The sequence below is a fragment of the Myotis lucifugus genome, unplaced genomic scaffold (assembly GCF_000147115.1).
Source record: "Myotis lucifugus unplaced genomic scaffold, Myoluc2.0 scaffold_17, whole genome shotgun sequence".
NCBI classification, from domain to species: Eukaryota; Metazoa; Chordata; class Mammalia; order Chiroptera; family Vespertilionidae; genus Myotis; species Myotis lucifugus.
Genome location: NW_005871065.1, coordinates 14426123 through 14444448, shown reverse-complemented (window position 1 = coordinate 14444448; position 18326 = coordinate 14426123). Strand labels below are relative to the sequence as shown.

The 18326-nt window shown below is 41.8% G+C and overlaps 1 protein-coding gene across 6 annotated transcripts in view; it reads left to right on the top strand.

The window, feature by feature from the left end:
* The window catches only part of ASPH (aspartate beta-hydroxylase), a 168427-nt gene that overhangs the window by 69669 nt on the left and 80432 nt on the right, over positions 1 to 18326 (top strand). For 5 of the 6 annotated variants that reach the window (XM_023750997.1, XM_023750993.1, XM_023750998.1 and 2 more), the window contains 6 exons: positions 1730 to 1786; positions 2656 to 2706; positions 3164 to 3196; positions 8419 to 8460; positions 8855 to 8890; positions 12045 to 12089. In XM_023750997.1, coding sequence (XP_023606765.1) covers positions 1730 to 1786; positions 2656 to 2706; positions 3164 to 3196; positions 8419 to 8460; positions 8855 to 8890; positions 12045 to 12089 — 264 coding nt within the window. The remainder of the gene's footprint in view (positions 1 to 1729; positions 1787 to 2655; positions 2707 to 3163; positions 3197 to 8418; positions 8461 to 8854; positions 8891 to 12044; positions 12090 to 18326) is intronic. The other variant, XM_023750994.1, reaches the window with a different exon arrangement.

The window sequence follows — 18326 nt, the reverse complement described above, 5'->3', positions numbered from 1 at the left end:
GCAGGCCAGCTGAGGGACCCCACCGGTGCATGAATCATGCACGGGGCCTCTAGTATGCGTACAAGATATTTGGTTAATCTTTTCCTGCCCTTCCCCCTCCCCACTTTCCTCTGAGATTCATCAGTCTGTTCCATGTTTCCATGCCTGTGGTTTCTGCTCCTGCGTTGAGCATGTGTCCCCTGGTGGTCAGTGCACGTCATAGCTACAGGGCGGTTGGCTGGTTGCTTACGCTTTTATATGTAGACTAGAGGCCTAGTGCACAAAAATTCATGTACTTGGGGGGTCCCCCAGCCTGGCCTGCACCCTCTCACAGTCCGGGACCCCTCGGGGGATATCCACCTGCCGGCTTAGGCCCACTCGCTGGGGGATCAGACCTAAGCTGGCAGTCAAACATCCCTCTGGCAGCCCAAGAGTTGGGCATCCTTAGCGCTGCTGAGGAGGCAGGAGAGGTTCCTGCCACCGCCATTGTGCTGGCAGCCGTCAGCCCGGGTTGTGGCTGAGCAGAGCTCCCCCTGTGGGAGTGCACTGACTACCAGGGGGCAGCTCCTGCGTTGTGCATCTGCCCCCTGGTGGTCAGTGTGCGTCATAGCGACTGGTCATTCCGCCATTAGGGTCAATTTGCATATTACCCTTTTATTATATAGGATATAGGATTATATTGAATATATCAAATATCATATAACATATACTTAATGATTGATATTTTATATAATGTATCATAATTATGTGTACATGCATAGGTATCTGTATTTTTGTAAATACAGTTTTTGTATTTTTTGAAGTCTACTGCCTGAGGATAAGTTCCCAGTAGTGGGGTTATTAGGTCAAAAGATACAGTAGAAGTGCATGTTTTGTAGTCTTAAATGATAGTCAATGAAAGGTCAAAATAGCATATTGTTGCACGCCATATCCCCAGAAGGGGTGGCCACACTGAAGATGGGCATCGCATCTTCCAGTAACAGGCCTGTGGTGTTGGCCAGTGTCCTCCCAGTGTTGGAGTCAACCCTTCTTCCTGTGCTGGGGGACCATGTGATAGTGTTGACTGGCATATAGGGCCCTGTCATGTCAACAGTATGTATCTGTGATCACTAAAATCATATTGCAGTCTGAGCAAATTCTAGTATTGAGCCCAAGTGATGGGCTGGGAAATGTGTGTCCTTGCTCAGGCTCAGGCAGGGTTGCTGGGTTGATGTGAGGAGGGCTCCCTGCACTGCTGTCTCTGTCTATGTGTCAATCTGTCCTATTTTGTCTTTCTGACTATAGTTGAATTTGCATAAGCTAAATAAGAATATAGCTCCACTACTTTGTGGTGGGAACTGTATTGAGCTTTGAGCACAGGTAGTACCTGTTTGTTCCAGGGGTGAATGTGAGTTGGAAATCATGATTTTTTAATATATGTATATATTTTTATATTGATTTCAGAGAGGTAGGGAGAGGGAGAGAGAAATAGAAACATCAGTGAGAGAGAATCATTGACTAGCTGCCTCCTGCACACCCCCTACTGGGGATCGAGCCCGCAATCCGGCATGCGCCCTTGACCAGAATCGAACCAAGGAACCTTCAGTCCGCATGCTCTATCCACTGAACCAAACCAGCTAGGGTGGAATATCATGATTTGATTTTATGTTTCTGTCATTACTAGAAACTTCTTTTCCTGATTTGAATATTAAGTTTAATCCTTCTTACTTGAGCCACATTAGTAATTTCCTAATTATTTTTTCATTTGTAGCTTCGCAGACCTCTAACCAGGACATGGAAGAGATGACGTATGAACAGGAAACCCCAGGTTTGTGAGATGTGTTTCGGTTGGACACAGTCGCCGAGGCCCTTTTAACCTTGGGTTAATGATTCATTCTGACTCCACAGAGTACTCTTCATAACACTCCGGGATCATTTTTGGTTGCTCAGATAGTTATGGAAATTTATGAATACAGTTTGATATTATATGGAGAAATGAGGGAAAAAGGACCTGTGTTTTTCAAACCACCACTGGGATGTTGTTCTTATAGATCAGACCAGAGAGCATTTGGAAATTAATGAGGCAGAAGGATGGAATATTCAACTGGGTGCGAATCCTAGCACTGCTCCTTCCTATCTTTTGACTTAGAGAGCAAATAATGGAACTTTATATATCTTAAATATTATTAGAGGTCCGGTGCATGAGATTCATGCCCAGTGGGGTCCCTAGGCCTGGCCTGCGATCAGGGCCGATCAGGCTCCCCGCCTCCCCGCCTCCTCCTTCCCTCACTGCACGGTTCCCCGCCTCCCCACCTCCCCCTCTCCTCCTTCCCTCACCTCCCTCATCCGCCACCACCCACCCCCGGTTCCCCATCCCAGCCCCGATAGGGCGATCAGGACCTGCCAGCTGAGGGGAGGGACCAGGAGGTTGGCCAGCAGGCCCCATCAGCGATTGGGGCCTGCAGGTTTGGGGCAGCTCCTGCATTGAGCATCTGCCCCCTGGTGGCCAGTGCACATCATGGTGACCGGTCGTTCCATCGTAATGGTTGCTTAGGCTTTTATAAATATAGATAATGATAATATCTGTCTGACACAGTTGTAAAGATTAGAATTTAACTTTCAAGTAATTTTAGAATGATTTCTAGTAATGTGTTTGGTTTTTAATGTTTATCAAAGGTGTATGGTTTTTCTTTTTAGATTCCACTGAACCAGCAATAGATGACTATGAAAAAATGTACCATGATGCAGGTATTAAATGAACATTGTTATCAGATTTTAAACATTATTAAGGCTTGACAGCTGTAATGCTATGTTAACATGGTGATTTTTCTGTTAAAGGAGCCTGAGAAATAATAGTAACACCTAATATAAGACTTTCTACTTTGTAACAAAATATTATTATTTAAAAATATCAGGCTTTCATATTTCACCTCATCTACCACTGGCTCCACAGGAAACAGGATATTAATTCCTAACTCTACTTTAGCATATCTCTCTTTATGCCAGTTTGAGGAATTTGTATGAAATAATTTACCTGTCTTTTTTCAAGTTGTTTCTGGACTGAGGCATTTTTCATGGATTGTGCAGACATTAATATTTAAAGAAATAGAATTCTGTATTGGAGATTAAGTTGTGTTTTTTTAGCTAAGCAGTTACACAGAATGACTCAATACTTATTTTGATTTTATTCTTTTTTTTTCTGCAGATGAAGTAACGTACCAAGACTATGACCAACAAGGTGTGAAATGCTTCTTAAACTTAAGCCATCTACTTGTTTGAAAATCTACTCGTAGTTTGACCGTATAGTATACAGAACAATTTTTTAAGCTACAAAACCATAACTTGAAACATTCAAATGAATGGTAGTTTGCAAAGACTTGACTTGGGGAGATTGTTTACCTATTTCATGGTTTGCCATTGCCTAAATAATTTCTTCAATTATTTGCAAGTTGCCTTAGGAAGCAGTTAAGAATTATTGAAGAAATCATATTTCATTACTTTGTAGTCATCGCTGTCTTTTGACTAAAATATGTCTTGTGCTTGGAAAGCTACCTCGGTCCCAGTTTAACTACTGTAGCTGCTTCCACAGATTAATCCCACTCTTAAATAAAGGTGCATGGAGGAGGGGGCAGAAGAATTCCCTTCCAGGCATACAGGCAGCATGAAGAAAGTAGTTCTGGCAAATGTGTGGCATGAGTAGGGTCAGATTCAGGGTAGGCAATTGTAGCTCCTTTTGTTGCCTGAGCAATTCTCGTGCTGTTTTATTAAATTCATTGAAATACATTATTTTTGCTATTTCCCAGATGAGAAAAATGTGTTTCAGGGAATGTAAATAATGTGCACAAGTTCATACGACTAAGCGATGATAGAGCTAGTGGACTGTGGAATGAAGGTAGTCAGGTATTATAACCGCGTGTGCAGCAAGAAGGATGGAGAAATGTTGGTGCTCGAGTCCCATATGGAGGGTTTTCTATTGTTAGGTAATCTTAGGGTGTGACATTTCTGTATGAATAATACAGAGTCCCTACTTCAAGAAACTTGTATTCTCATGATTGGTGAATATTGATTGGAGAAAATTAAGAATGGCTGTGTGTAGACCGGATAAAGTAATTTATTAAGTGTGTGTATTTAAGATTTGAGGTCCTATCAAGATCACCATCCACAGTGACTGTTTATACTGGGATATGAATGATACCCTTGGAGGAATCCTGGATTCTATCTTTAGGGACTAATATTGGAAATAAGTTGGCAACTATGATTGTATTTAGATTTTCTTTTCAGTTTATGAGTTTGAAGGAGAAACTAGGAATTTGGAAATTAAAAGTTGCATATAGAGGTAGGATTTGAGATCCTTTTCTAATGTCTGCCTGTCATTTTAGTGTTTTTCTAAATATAATGGAAAGAACATATTTGGAATGTAATTTATAGACTAGGTCTAGAGAACTTTAAAATTAAACTTAAAGAAGTGTAAAATTAGATGCCATGCCAATATACATAAAAATAAATGTATTTTCATAGGCAGAGTATCATCTATAGTAACAAAAGCGGAATATGCTAATTAGACTGGATGTCCTTCTGGATGACCTTCCGGACGAAGCTGGGACAGCGAGGGAAGCCGGTGCCGGCAGCCGGGGGAAGGAAGGCCTACTCTTGCACGAATTTCGTGCATTGGGCCTCTAGTAATAAATATAATTTAAAATGCTAACAAAGAATAATAAGTATGATGTAAGGTGTACCAATCTGGTGAGATACTTTGGATTACCTTGCTGTAGAACATAAACTTTTCAAACACAATAGATATAATAGAACACAGGATTACTCGCTATGTGTTAAAAAGATACCTTTGTGGAATTCAGGAACCAAACTAGGGAAACCAAGTAACTATGTATAAGTGAGACTGTAAGGAAGGTGGAACAAAACCATTTTTAGTGGGAAAAACCCTCCAATATATTCTGTATTAAATTCCCCAAACTCTAGAACCTGGAAAACATCATTTACTAAAGCTAGAGAAGGAACCAGCTTTTCACATAGAAAATATTCTAGAAAGCATCAGACCTGCCTTGGGTGCATCTGAGAAACAGCCTTACCATCTCATTGATTTATTTATTTGTACACCACATGTGTACCAAGTACTTGTGTCCACAGCATAGGACACAGGAGCAGTGCTAGTGAGGGACACACACAAGGTTCCTGTTCCCAAGGACCTTTATTTCAGCAGCGGGTACAAATCACACAAATAACTTCAGTTTAGCATTTAGTTACAATTGTGGTAAGGCAGCGGTTCTCAACCTGTGGGTCGCGACCCCTTTGCCGACAGGGGTCGCCTAAGACCATTGGAAAACACATATATAATTACATATTGTTTTTGTGATTAATCACTATGCTTTAATTATGTTCAATTTGTAACAATGAAAATACATCCTGCATATCAGATATTTACATTACAATTCATAACAGTAGCAAAATTGTAGTTATGAAGTAGCCACAAAAATAATTTTATGGTTGGGGGTCACCACAACATGAGGAACTGAATTAAAGGGTCGCGGCATTAGGAAGGTTGAGAACCACTGTGTTAAGGGCTGGTGAGAGCGAGTGCAGTGTGTAACGAGTACACAGTAAAGAGACGCCACCTGGTTTGTGGGCCAGGGAAGGTTGAGCTGCAGGTGAGAGGTGGTGAGAGGAAAGGTGGCTGGAACGCAGTGGGAAGCCTCTGAGGTAGAAAGATGAGTCTGGAGGCTGAAGATAAGAAGAGAGACATGGGCTGAGATGGTGAGATAGTTGTGGTCCAGAGGGTGCCTGGAGGCAGGTCAGAGATGTTCCTCTTTACCATCAGGCACTGTTTAAGACACTGCAAAATCAGATCTGTATTTTGTAAAGACTGGTCGGTCTAGCCCTAGCCGGTTTGGCTCAGTGGATAGAGCATCGGCCTGCGGACTGAAGGGTCCTGGGTTTGATTCTGGTCAAGGGCACCTACCAAGTTGTGGGCTCGATCCCCAGTAGGGGGCGTGCAGGAGGCAGCCGATCAATAATTCCCTCTCATCATTGATGTTTCTATCTCTCCCTCTCCCTTCCTCTCTGAAATCAATAAAAATATATATATTTTTAAAAAAGACCTGTCGGTCTAATGGGTCTAATGCATAGTGAATGGACTGGAGAGAGTAGCTGTGGAGAGACCATTTAGGTTACTCAGTGATACAGATCTGATCTTGCCCGAGTCACATCTGTGCCAGGCGAGGAGTCAAAGGAGATGAGTTTCTAGAGAGAGGTGTTCAGCAGTGTCCCACGCTGCTGAGGGCCCTCTCAAGGTGAGCACGGAAGACATGCGTTCGAGCTAGTACTATAGGGACCCGTCAGGAACCTCTGCAAGAAGCTGGACAGAGAGGAGAGCAGTCTAAACCAAGGTGGTGGCCGTGAAGGTGAAGGGAAGTGGGCAAAGCTGAGAAATGTTAGAAGATAGAATTGACGGGCCTTGATGTGTGGGTGTGGCTGGGGAGGGGGAGCCGGCCTTGGCCACGTCCACTGTTCTGCCTTCTGCATCTGATGGATGGGGGATTTTTTCCTAAGTCAGGCGAGTCTGGAAACCAGGAACTGGAAGCCAGATGGTCCTGTCCATACATGGTGAAAGTTCATACTGAGACATCCAAGGGGAGGTGAGCTGATAGATGATGTTTGATCTTAGAAGACAAGTCCAGTTTGTGGTTGTGAGTTTGAGAATCATGAGCAATTGAAGCCAAAGTCTGAGATGGTAAGGAGAGGATAGAGTGGGAAGATGGGAGGTTCTGTGGCTGGACTTCGATGAAAGCCAACATTTCATACCTGGTAAGAAAAGGATGAAATGATCAAGAAGACCGAGAAGGAAAAAAGGAAGGAATAAAAGGAGAATGTGGTCACGTTAAAGTTCAAGTGCAACAGTGTTTGAAAAGGAAGGAGCTGCTAAGAGGTCTAGGATATTAAGGGTGGAAAGTATCCAGTGAATTCAATGAGGGGTTTGTCTCTTCAGAAACAGACTCTTAGACGCAGAGGGGAGAGGGTCGAGGCATGGGTGAAAAGGATGAAGGGGAATAAGAGGTACACACTTATGTTATAAAATAAATAAGTCATGAGGATGTAATGTACAACACAGAGAACATAGTCAATGATGTTGTAATAACTTTGGTGATACGTGGTTACTAGATTTATCGTGGTGGTCACTTTGTAGGTATATACATGTAGAATCCCTATGTTCACCTGAAACTAATATAACATTGTATGCCAGCTATGCTTTCATTTTTTTTTTAAAAAAAGAGGTGCTCATTGGTGGTCTGAGAGGAGCCTTTTTTGGGTCATGGTTGGGGTCGTGAGATGGGTTGGAGTGGGTGGAGAAGAGGAAGTGAGGAGATGAGATATCAAATGTAAATGACTAAGCAGATTAGACTGAAGTGGAGGACAGAGAGAAAGCCAGTGAAGCAGGCTCAAGAAAGAGCTTTTATTTTTTTAAGTTGGTAGAGTTCGAGTATGTGTACGTACACGGCTCCGGGTGGCAGATGAGCAGGCATTCACTGCCCCTCACTCTTACAAAGGCCACCGCAGGGCAGAGAGGGGTATGTTAGAATTGTCCCTGGCCCCATCCACCCCAGCACTGAGAATAAAATCACAAAGATAGTAGGTGCTCCAAAAAAATGTTTTTTTATTAAATGGACAAAAGGAATAAATTGATCATCGTGCTTGGAAAAATAACAAAGTTCGCTCTTAGTGTACAAGAAATTTTGAGGAATTTTGGAAAATGGAAAAAGCAGGGGACAGGTTGACTGAGGAAGCTGTGACCCAGCCGGGACGGGAAGACCGGCTCTGCAGCCGAGCGGAGGCGCACGGGGCCGGGCACGGAAAGGCCAGAGCAGTGATGGATGGGCCGTGGTGAGGTCGTGAATGAAACGCCTGCCGATTGAACCCTCGTTCTAAGAGGCTGGTGCAGGACTGTTTGTCCAGGTGAAAGATCTGAGAATTTTTCCCGAAAAAGTCGAGAATCTGCCTAGTAATCCCTTGGATCCAGAGAGGCAAGCTGGGTAGAGCCTTGGGTAACTCAGAGCCTCCACCACAGACGTGAAGAAAGTAAAAATAGGAAATTCAGTGCCACCCGGGAAGACACAAGGTATAGGATTCTGGTTAGAAGTGATTCGGGAGGAACCTTAGTGTTCCCGTTTTACAGGAAGAACGCAGAAGTAATTGCCCGTCTCCTGTGGCTAAAATGTGGCTGACCTTGAGTTTGAATCTGGCCACTCTGTACCCTGCCCTTGCCCAGTGGCTGAGACCCAGGATAAGTAGACAGTGTCTCTGCTCTTGAACCGTCCAGCCAGTGTTGTGTTGCAATGAGAGTCATGCATTGCTAAAGGGCTCTTTTTTCTTTTTGTGTGTGTGTGTGGTTTTTTAAAATTTCTTTATTGATTAAGTTATTACATATGTGTCCTTGTGTTTTTTTTATAGTATATGAACCATCGGAAAGTGAAAGGGGGATGGAAAGTTCAGGTAAGCTTTTTCTCTAAGCAAATGTTTCCTCCTGCAAGACAGCCCCTTGTATTTGTTAAAACTTGCACAACTCATGGAACAGAGATAGATGTAGTAAGAAATATAAGACATTTTCGTTTCACCAAGGAAGTAATTGGATATTGTCCTTATATTTATTCCCTACTTATGGTGGAAGTTTTCTGCCAACGGGGATAACGTCAGCCTACCTGATCTATGCTTTGAGTATAATTCGGGAATTAAAGTCGATATGCTAGTATCCGTACTATTGAGCCTCTCTGTAAGAAACTAGTCTAAAAAGTGCCAGATTTAGGTATCTGAGTGGATATAAGTTATTCAGGGATCTCATGGAGTTGAGTTAATGTAATACGTGTTTGGGTTTTGTTTGTTTTTTTAGATAATACTGTAGAAGAGTCAAACATAATCATAGAAGGTAAGTTAATTTTATAGAGATGGTTACACTTTTCATATTGACAATGTGTTCATGTATTCAGCAAGTATTGACTAAGCACTTACTCTTAAATCTCTGTACAGTGCTCAGGGGTCAGAGGACGAGAGTGCCCAGGTTACAGGCCGGAGGTGGCTAAGCTGGTTTGCAGTGAGGAGGGCTACTTTAAATTCCAGGGGGAGGGGTGAGCCGCGGGCAGAGATGGGTTGAGAGTTGGGTCCTCTCTGTTTCAGGCATTTTGGTCAGCCAGTAGAGGACATAGCAGAGGCTGTTTGGGGAATTCCGCTGGTGGACAGGGGGGCCCTGGACTGTGTACCTTCAGCCCACCTGCAGTTTCTGTGCTCCTGCAGCACCGGAGTGGACAGCAAGAGGGTGCTCACTACCTTTACCTGCCCACCAACCTTCTCTTTGGTTGGTGGCATCAATATATACTTGGATGCCCAAACGAGAAATGTGGTTGCCATCATGGAGCCCCCCTCCCCCTGTTTCTATAGCTAATCCTGTTGAACAGGCTACCTCAGCACTTCTCAGATCTGTTCTTTTCCCTGCAGCTCTTGAGATCTAGTTCAGCCCCATCATCTTCTAGCCAGTCTTCTTAATCCCTGCACGTCCCTTTCACATCCGTCTTCCACAGTGTCTTCAGGAAGATCTCTTTAGAAGTACAGAGCTGGCTCTATCAGTCCTGTGCTTAAACCCTCTGTTCTTCCCCATCTGTGTCATTAGGGTTCCTTTCTGTTGCAGGGAGCAGAAAACCAAACCTGATTTGGCTTAAGCAATAAAAAGACAGGGAACAGATTAGGCGGGGCCTTGGAGGACCTCATGAGGAATTTGGATTATAACCTAAGTACAGTGAGAGTCCATGGGAACACTTAATAAGATAGGGCACGACCTGCTTTATGTTGTGAACAGTTACTCCTAGTTAGAGAATGGGTTGAGTGGAGCAATAATGGAAACAGAGACCGCCCTGTTCAGAAATTATTGGGTACTAATCCAGGGAGGTGGCCATGGTGCCCTGGAGTAAGATCATGGCAATGGAAATGGAGGGGAGAGTTTTGAATTTGAGATCTGTTTTAGAATGACAGGTGATGGAACTTTCTGATGGTTGTGAAGTAAAGAGGAATAAAGGCGGCCTTACTTTGGTTTGGGTTGAATACCTGTCGAATGCTGGGGCCATTTGCTGAGAAGAAAAGTAGGACATAGTAGGAACTGGTTTAGGGGAGAATATCAGAGTCTCCACAGTAGATGTTTGGCGTCTGGGAATTATGTGAGAGACCCAGATGGAGGCGGCAAGTAGGGAGTTGGATATGCCAATCCCAACAGGTGGGTGAGATCCGAGGTGGGTGTACATGTTCGGGTGCCATCATCATGAGGATGGTGCTGACTTCATGGAAGTGGTTAAGGTCATTTTGGGGGTGAGCACAGAGAGAGAAGACAAGCAGCCCCAGGCTGAGCTCTAAGGAATCACGACACTGTGAGGTTTATTGGAGCCTGAACAGCTGTGAGGCAGGAGGAAAACCAGTGGAGAAGAACGTGAAAGAGCAGGAGAGTTATTGAGTAAATCAATGGGAGTGAGAGCCAATCACAGAGGAAAGGTGAGGGGGGGTGGGGATGGGGAAAGATCAACCAAAAAACTTGTATGCATAAATGCATAACCCATGGACACAGACTATAGGGTGGTGAAGGCCTGGGGTAGGGGGTGGTACGGGCTAGAAGAAGTCAATGGAGGGAAAAGGGGAACATATGTAATACCTTCAACAATAAAGATTAAAAAAAATTTTTTTTAAGTCTTAGAGGGAAAAAAAAGTATGTTGTATCAATAGGCAACTCTTTCAGGTTGTGCTGGTATAATTTATTTGCTATTTCCTTTTCAAAATCCTCTTGCTACATCATTACCAAAATAAATTTCTGATATGTTTGTTACATTTATTCAGGATAAACTTAGGTAGTAATAATAAGGCTTTCTTAGTGATGGAAATAACGCAAGTGATACTTTATGATTCACGTGGTTTTTTTCAAATGTACCTGAAATGTTCAAAAGTAAAAGAAATTCTGAGAAAACAAACAAGCAAGCACTGGTAGAGTTGATAACGTGCTAACATGTCTCTAAAGTATTAAGAACAAAATCAATAGGCAGGCCATTCACGAGCAGTCACAACTCGGGAAGCTAGGCAAACACTAAAGGTGCTTCCGCTAAAAGAAGGGAAAGGGGGAATATGAGGGATTTTTTTTCTGTCCCCTTTTTACTTTCGTGTAAACTATTTTCAAATCTTCTGTTTTAAGCGTGTATCATTTTTATAATTAGAAGCAAATTAATGCCAGAAGGAAAATGATTAAAACGGCTACATAAATATTTTTGGTTTTAGAAAACGCTATTAGAAACTTTTCCCCTTGGCCCTTAAGGAGCAGAAGGAAAGCTGCTCTGACCTCATCTCTAGGTGAAGGTGCTGCCACATGGCTGTCAGATAGGAAGGTGCAGTACCTGATGCAGTTTTATAGCGTGAATTTACATCAGTGTGTCCTTCTACACTGGGCGGTGAGATCTGCGGTTGGTTTAGTTGTAAGTGGTTGAAGCAACCAGGCGAAAAGAGAAGATGTTAAAAATTCATGTCCGCATTTTGGCTGGTCTTGAAATACGTTATTGTGAATCATATTTTTCAAAAACCTTTATTAGGTATAGTGGTTTATTTTCAAAATTATATTTTAATTTAATTTCTTTGTGTTGTTTCATTCACATTGAAATTAGGTTATGAGTTAAAAAAATTTTTTTCAAGAAGAAGCAAGATGCTTTAAATGTCATTCCTCAGCTTTCCTATCAAGTCTGATAAAAAATGTGGTGAAATCCTAGGTTTTCCTTTGCGTCTCCTTTGCCTGGCAGTGAGGTTGAGGTTGGTCCGTTAGGCAGGTCATATCGTAGAGCCCATTGTACAGGACACTTGAAAAAAATATACAACATTTTACAAAGTCTATAGCTAGTTCTCCTTTGTTGTGATGGTGTAAAAACTTACATGTTTTTATAATGACTGCAACTGAATCCCAGAGAAGCCTGTAAAATCGTCACTGAACCGTTAATACCAGCAAGCTGGATTCTAAACACTGGTCAGCAACATGTAATGGGTTGTAACTGTGCTGTTTATTTCAGAAGCACACGTGCCCCCAGCAGAGGAGCATCAGGAAATCCCACCAGGTATGACATTTTGTGAGATGTATCGCTGTTTCCTTTTTTTTTTTTGTTCGATATAAAATATGCTGTTGATATTCACACTAGCTGGATGAACTACATCTAGGAAGAGGAAGAGTCGTGAGAGAGGAGGATTAATTATAACTTAAATTTTAAAAGAAAATTTCCTGTGTTTGGATCAGGTGACCCCCATTTCAAAGTCATGGAAAAGACACATCAGAACGTGACTAGAATTTGTGGGCTATTCATGATCGGAGTTCCATGTGACTTTTGCTGTGCTCCACGGCAGTAGTAGTAGTGGTGGTAGTAGTAGTAGTAGTAGGAGGAGGAGGAGGAGGAGGAGGAGGAGTTGGGATTTTATTTTTCCCTTTCTTTGACTGACAGGCTATTTGGTGAATGATAGGGAATCAGAATTGCCTTAAGCTGCAAGTTTAATGGTACAGACCTTTGTGATACCACTCCTCTTCCTCCCAGTCCCCTGACTCCTGGAGACCATCACGAATGCCCCTGGCAGGCCAGGCTGCCTGAGACTCGTCTGTACCCGGGTCTTTCCTTTCAGCCACCGCGTGAACCCGTTTCTCTGCCTCCCCCACATGTCCCTCTCATCATCAGTGAAGAATGGGAAAAGCATTTCCCCCAGGGCCTGTGTTTGTGGATGCGTTTTAGAGATGACATTAATTATACTGCAATCAGAAATGGACATGTAACCCTCCTGTTCTCATAGTGGGGGGAAATGTTTTACGAAGAGAGGACTTTCCAATACTTCTTTCCTATGTGTATGTTTCTTGTTTCTGTGTCTTATTTCTATTTTTTTTCTTTTTGTGTCATATATTCATTTTTTTACTCCTGTCTTTCACTTTATGCCTAATGTGAATTTTGTAGCAGTGATGTGCATTACTGTAGATTTTGGTAGACATAATTGTGCCTGCCAAACTTTCTGGAATACTAAATTTCAAGGGGGAAAAAGTTTTGTAATCAAAGAATATTTTTTATTCTTCAGCTCCTCTTTGCTTATTTAATGGGTATTTTACGTTTTGGTAGTTGTCATACCACATGCATTTATAATAATATGTACAGATTCTTAAGAGAACTGAGTTGTTAGCATTAGAATATGAATGAGAAAGAAGCCCATGGAGAAGTGGATCTTTTACGTGATGGCTGCTGCGCATCCACGTAGTTGGTGTTCAGGAAAGTTGCACAGAGCGAGGAAGGCCAGCGTTTCTGTCTTATTGCTGGAGCTAACTCAGCCCTGTTGAATCATGGGTCACAGAGTGCCTTGTTCTATCTCGAGAAGGCAGAGCAGGTTCCTGAATTTGCATTTTGATGGCTACCCACTCCTTTAAAGAAAATTGTTTTATAAGTATTCCTAAAATGACGCGTTTCCTAGAATATTGACTTTTTTCCAGTTACAGTTCCTATTTTTTTTTAATATCGACCTAACTTTAGTGAAGGTAATGAACAGTAATATGTCCTAACCAAAAAGTTCTGTGTTTTTATTTCCATGTTTTATAGACTAAGCCCCAGAATTTCCTTGGCACATAAATCTAAAGTACCAAGCGGTTGGGGTGCTGGATGAAAGTGGTTTTCAGATGAGATAGTTAACTGCCGAAGCAGTTAATATGCATACTGTCTGCACGTAATAAGCTCTCAGTAAATGGTGGCTCTGGTTATTACTGTTCAGTAATTAATTAGCCTGATCTTTCAGGTGGATCAAGGGAAGCTAAATTCTGAAAGACCCACTCAAGAAGCTGTAACCTGTAATTTGGTGTCATAAAATGTTGATGGACCCACTGCACAGTTGCAGTTTAACCTTGCCCAAAGAGAATGGAAGGCCGAGAGTTAGCAATAGTTATTTTTAATGGTTGCACTTGGTTTGCTTATTTCTGTTATCTTCCCAGTCATAACTTTATATTGCAGTATTTTTATTATTCAGTCTTACAAAATAACAAGAGTCATAAATCTGTGTTGGTGAGCTTTTGTTCAGTAGGCTCACTGCTTTTGGAATAATGTTTAATTATGTATGTGGTTGCAGAAACCCTGGGCACACTAATTGTAGGGCACGTCGCCTTACTGCCTTTCTGTCTTTAAATTCTTTATTCAGTGGAAAACTCAAATTGGAGAGCTCTGAGAAATGTTGGCTACTAGTTCACTTTTTCCTGGCCCTCAGAATTTAATTGGTGATTACTTTGCCTTCCTGATCCTTCTAAGACGAGGTTACACAGTCTTAATAATGCTTATTAAGTCCGTGATTGGAGTTACTGGTGTGATAATTCCATGGGGCAGGAACTGTCTGATGTAGGGTTGTATCCAGCCACACACGAGGGGATGATGAATGCTGACATTTATTAGCAGTATCTAGTGTTCTTCTAAGCACATGACATGAATCACTCATTTGATATTTCCAATAGCCCAAGAGGTAGACATGCTGTGTCCCCATTTTACAGACGAGAAAACTTCCGAATAGCAAGGCAGAGTGACCTGCCTGTGGTCACAGAGCTGACAAGTGGGAGAACTGAGATGACCTTTACATTCTGGCTTCAGAGTTCACCCTCTCAGCTGCTGTGCGCTAGAGGATTTTAAATAAATGAAGGTGTAAGAGCTGATGAGCTCTGAAGGCTGTCTTGGCCTGATAAAGCTAAAGGATGTATCGTGGCATTTTTCTCTTAATATATATCAGTACATCACGTAGGACTCAGAAATGTGGAAGGTTAATTATGATTCATTGTAGAGAAGCAAATTGTCCAATAGTTTACATTTTGCTGTCTTTGTTTATATCTGTAAATGTACAAGTGCTTTGCAGGCAAGGAAGTAAAAGGTCATTCTAAGAATTGATCATACTGATACCAGAAATTAATTATTTTGAATACCAGAATTTTAAAAATGGATTTTGGAATCTCTATTTCTTTAGTGGATTTCTACCTTTCTCTTCAAACTCAGATTTTTACTTGAAATTATACTGCATATTTCTAGCAATATGACAGCATAAAAATATGTAGCCTCAATTGAATGACTGAAGAAGTAATCGGTTAGGGAATTTATCAGGGTAAAATTTCCTGCCAAGTAATACTTTCAGATCATTTGACTAACTGGTTTCATCAAGACTTTCCTGTCATCCAATGCTAGGAAAAAAAGTGAGTTTTATATTTTGTTATTATAATCATGTTATTCAGAACAGGGGTATGTGGGCAGCAGTGTTTGCTGGTGGCTCTGCTGCTCCTTTCTCTCTGAAAGGGGAGATCGCTCGTTCCATTTGTTACGTTTATACCGCGTCGCGCTGTCCAGTACTCCAGCCGTGGTGAGGGTTTCACTCCTGTGCCCCCCGCTGCCAGCCAGCATTTTCTAACACTGATCAGCAAGGCTCATGACCAGCTTCAGGATGGCAGCTAGAGAGGTCTTAGCTTATATAAAAAGTGCCTAATATGCATATTATTGATACTGATTTGATCATTCGCTTATTCAAGAAATACAGATTGAGCAACTACTATGGTACAGGTGCTGCACTGGGCAGTACAGATACATGATCAACAGCATCGTCCCTGCCTTGTAGTGCTCATAGTCCCGGGGCGTGCAGCTGAGGAAAACAGCCAGCGTGATGCCGTTAACTTCTCAGAGTGGACATGGGGCAGCACCCGGAAGGAGGGACACCTCGCCCAGCTTTTGTGGGGGGAGGGGTGCGGTAAGGCCTCCCCTGTGCTGTGCTGGAGCTGGGTTTTGAGGTGCTGATAGAAGTGACAGGAGCTGGCAGGTGGGAGCAGGGGAAGAAGTGCCTGCCGAACAAAGACGGAGGCGGTGTGCCACAGAAGGTGTAAGAAGACGCGGTGGGAAAGCAGGCAGGCTTCACTTCTTGGAGCATTTCAACTGTGATGTTCAAAATTCTTTTAAATAGTTTTATTGATTTCAGAGAGAAAGGGAGAAGGAGATAGAGATAGAGATATCAATGATGTTAATCGTAGATTGGCTGTCTCCTGTACCCCCACTACTGGGGATCGAGTCTGAAACCTGGCCACGTGCTTTGAGTAGGAAGCAACCATGGCCTCCTGGTCCATAGGAAGACACTCAACCCCTGAGCCGTACCAGACAGGGCTGATGTTTAAATTTTTGAAGCTGGGTCTAAAAGTGACAGGAAGCCACTGAAAAATTCCAAGCACAGGAGTCACATGATCAAATCCAGATTTGAAAAGAGGAGTTAGAGAGGAGTTAAGAGGGCAGATGCATTAATCTAGAAATGGGAGCCTGAACTGTGGTGGAAGCCATGGATAGACGGATTCATAGACATCATAGTTGGACATAATTTGATGGGAGAGGAGGCTGATTGAGGGTTAAGAGTTGAGGGTGATTCCTGTGTTTCTGACTTGAGTGAATGCATGATGGAACCTTAAAGGAGGCGCAGGAGGAAACAGGGTAGCAGGGAGATGACTGGCCTGATGTTGGAGATGTCGGGTTTGCACCTTGGTGAACCACCTCTGGTGGAGTCACCTTTAAATGGTTAGAAGCATATTGTTCACAATTAACAACTGAGCTTTTAGTTTATTTGCTTTTTATCAGTACTCATCATTATACTTTGAACAACTTCCAATAGTCTCACGATATTTTTGATTGCACAGGTTACAGAATGCTTATTCCTCTCACAGTCTAGCTAATTGATAAATTCTAAGAGAACCTAAAGTCAAACTCATTTTTAAAACTTTTTCTCTTGAGGTATAGTTTATACACAGATAGGTGCGCAAATGTTGAGCACACAGTTTGGTAAACTTGTATCTGTATAAAAATCCTTGTACCCGCTACTCAGGATGCTTATAGCACCCAGAAATCTCCTCTTCCCCCTCGCAGTAACACCCTGCCACAGGTAACTGCTGTCCTCACCTGTACTGTATAGATTGGTGTGCCTACTTTTGAATTTAATTCATAGAACCACAAGTCAATTCATACAAATATATATATATATATATATATATATATATCTTTTTGTGACTAGTTTTTATTGCTCAACATCCTGTCTTTGAGTTTCATCCATTTTGTTACATAAAATAATTTGGTCTTATGCATTGCTAATTGCTGTAAATATACTTAAAAAATCTGTTCTACATTGGTGGCTGTAGTGAATGTCTCCAGTTTTTGGTTATTATGAAGAAAGGTGCTATGAATATTCTTGTGCATGTCTTTTGGAGGACATAAACACACATTTCATTGGCTATATAAAAGTCTACATATAATTTCTAGTTCACATTAGCACCAAATAATTCTGCTTAGACAAAACTTTCTGGTTACACACACACACACACACACACACACACACACACACACACACACGCTTATATTATGTAGATAGATAAATAGGTGGATGGAGAGCTAAGGAGGGAAGGAAGGAAGGAGGGAGCGAGGGGAGGAGGAATAAGTATAACCCAGTTTTAGAAAGTGTACCAAAATATGGTTGGGCTTTTATGTGTAGCAGCTCATTTTCAACTCTAATTTTAGAAAATTTAATGCTATGAGAGTAAAATAAACCCAATACTAAAGTTTGGAATGAGAAAGTATTTGGAAAAAGTTAGGAATGATTTTTAGTTCCTTTAACATTTTGCATACTTTCTTTACTGACTATATTGTCAACTACATTGAAAATTGGCATAAAATTATTAAAGTAATATATTCTAACTCCAACTTACAGTAGCTAGTTGCTCCTTGTAAACCCTTTCTATATTTGTCTTTCAAATACCATACTAGATTTTTTTTCTCTATTAGTTTTTTTTTTTTTAACACAGTGGAAACATCGATGGGAGAAAGAAATTATTGCTTATATTTCTCAAAAGATTGAAATTCTTAAATTCAGTTGTAATTCTCAGATACTCTAAGGAGCCTCCAATTTTCATCAACCGCTTTGCAAGCATCCCAGGAACTTCTCTAGGTAGTTAGTCATTCCTAAGAAATGTAATCATTCTGTTATCAAGCTGCCCTTAAAACAAAACAAACAAACAAACAGCAACACAAAAGTAAAAAACATCTACTTCTGTTGGTGGGTTTTTAAAAGTCAAATGAAAATGAAGCAGTTTCGCAGTCTGTGTCTAGTTGGTCCTTTAATTTAGATTTCCCCTTATTTTTGCAGATACTTAAAGCATCAAAAAGACTGCCCCACTACCACAGGAGGACCAGCCTAACCATACGCTCCAAAAGATGGCTGAGATAGATCTTGTGGAGTAATTACTGAGCAGACCAAGATCTTTGCGAGTGAACACTAACGATGTTTTG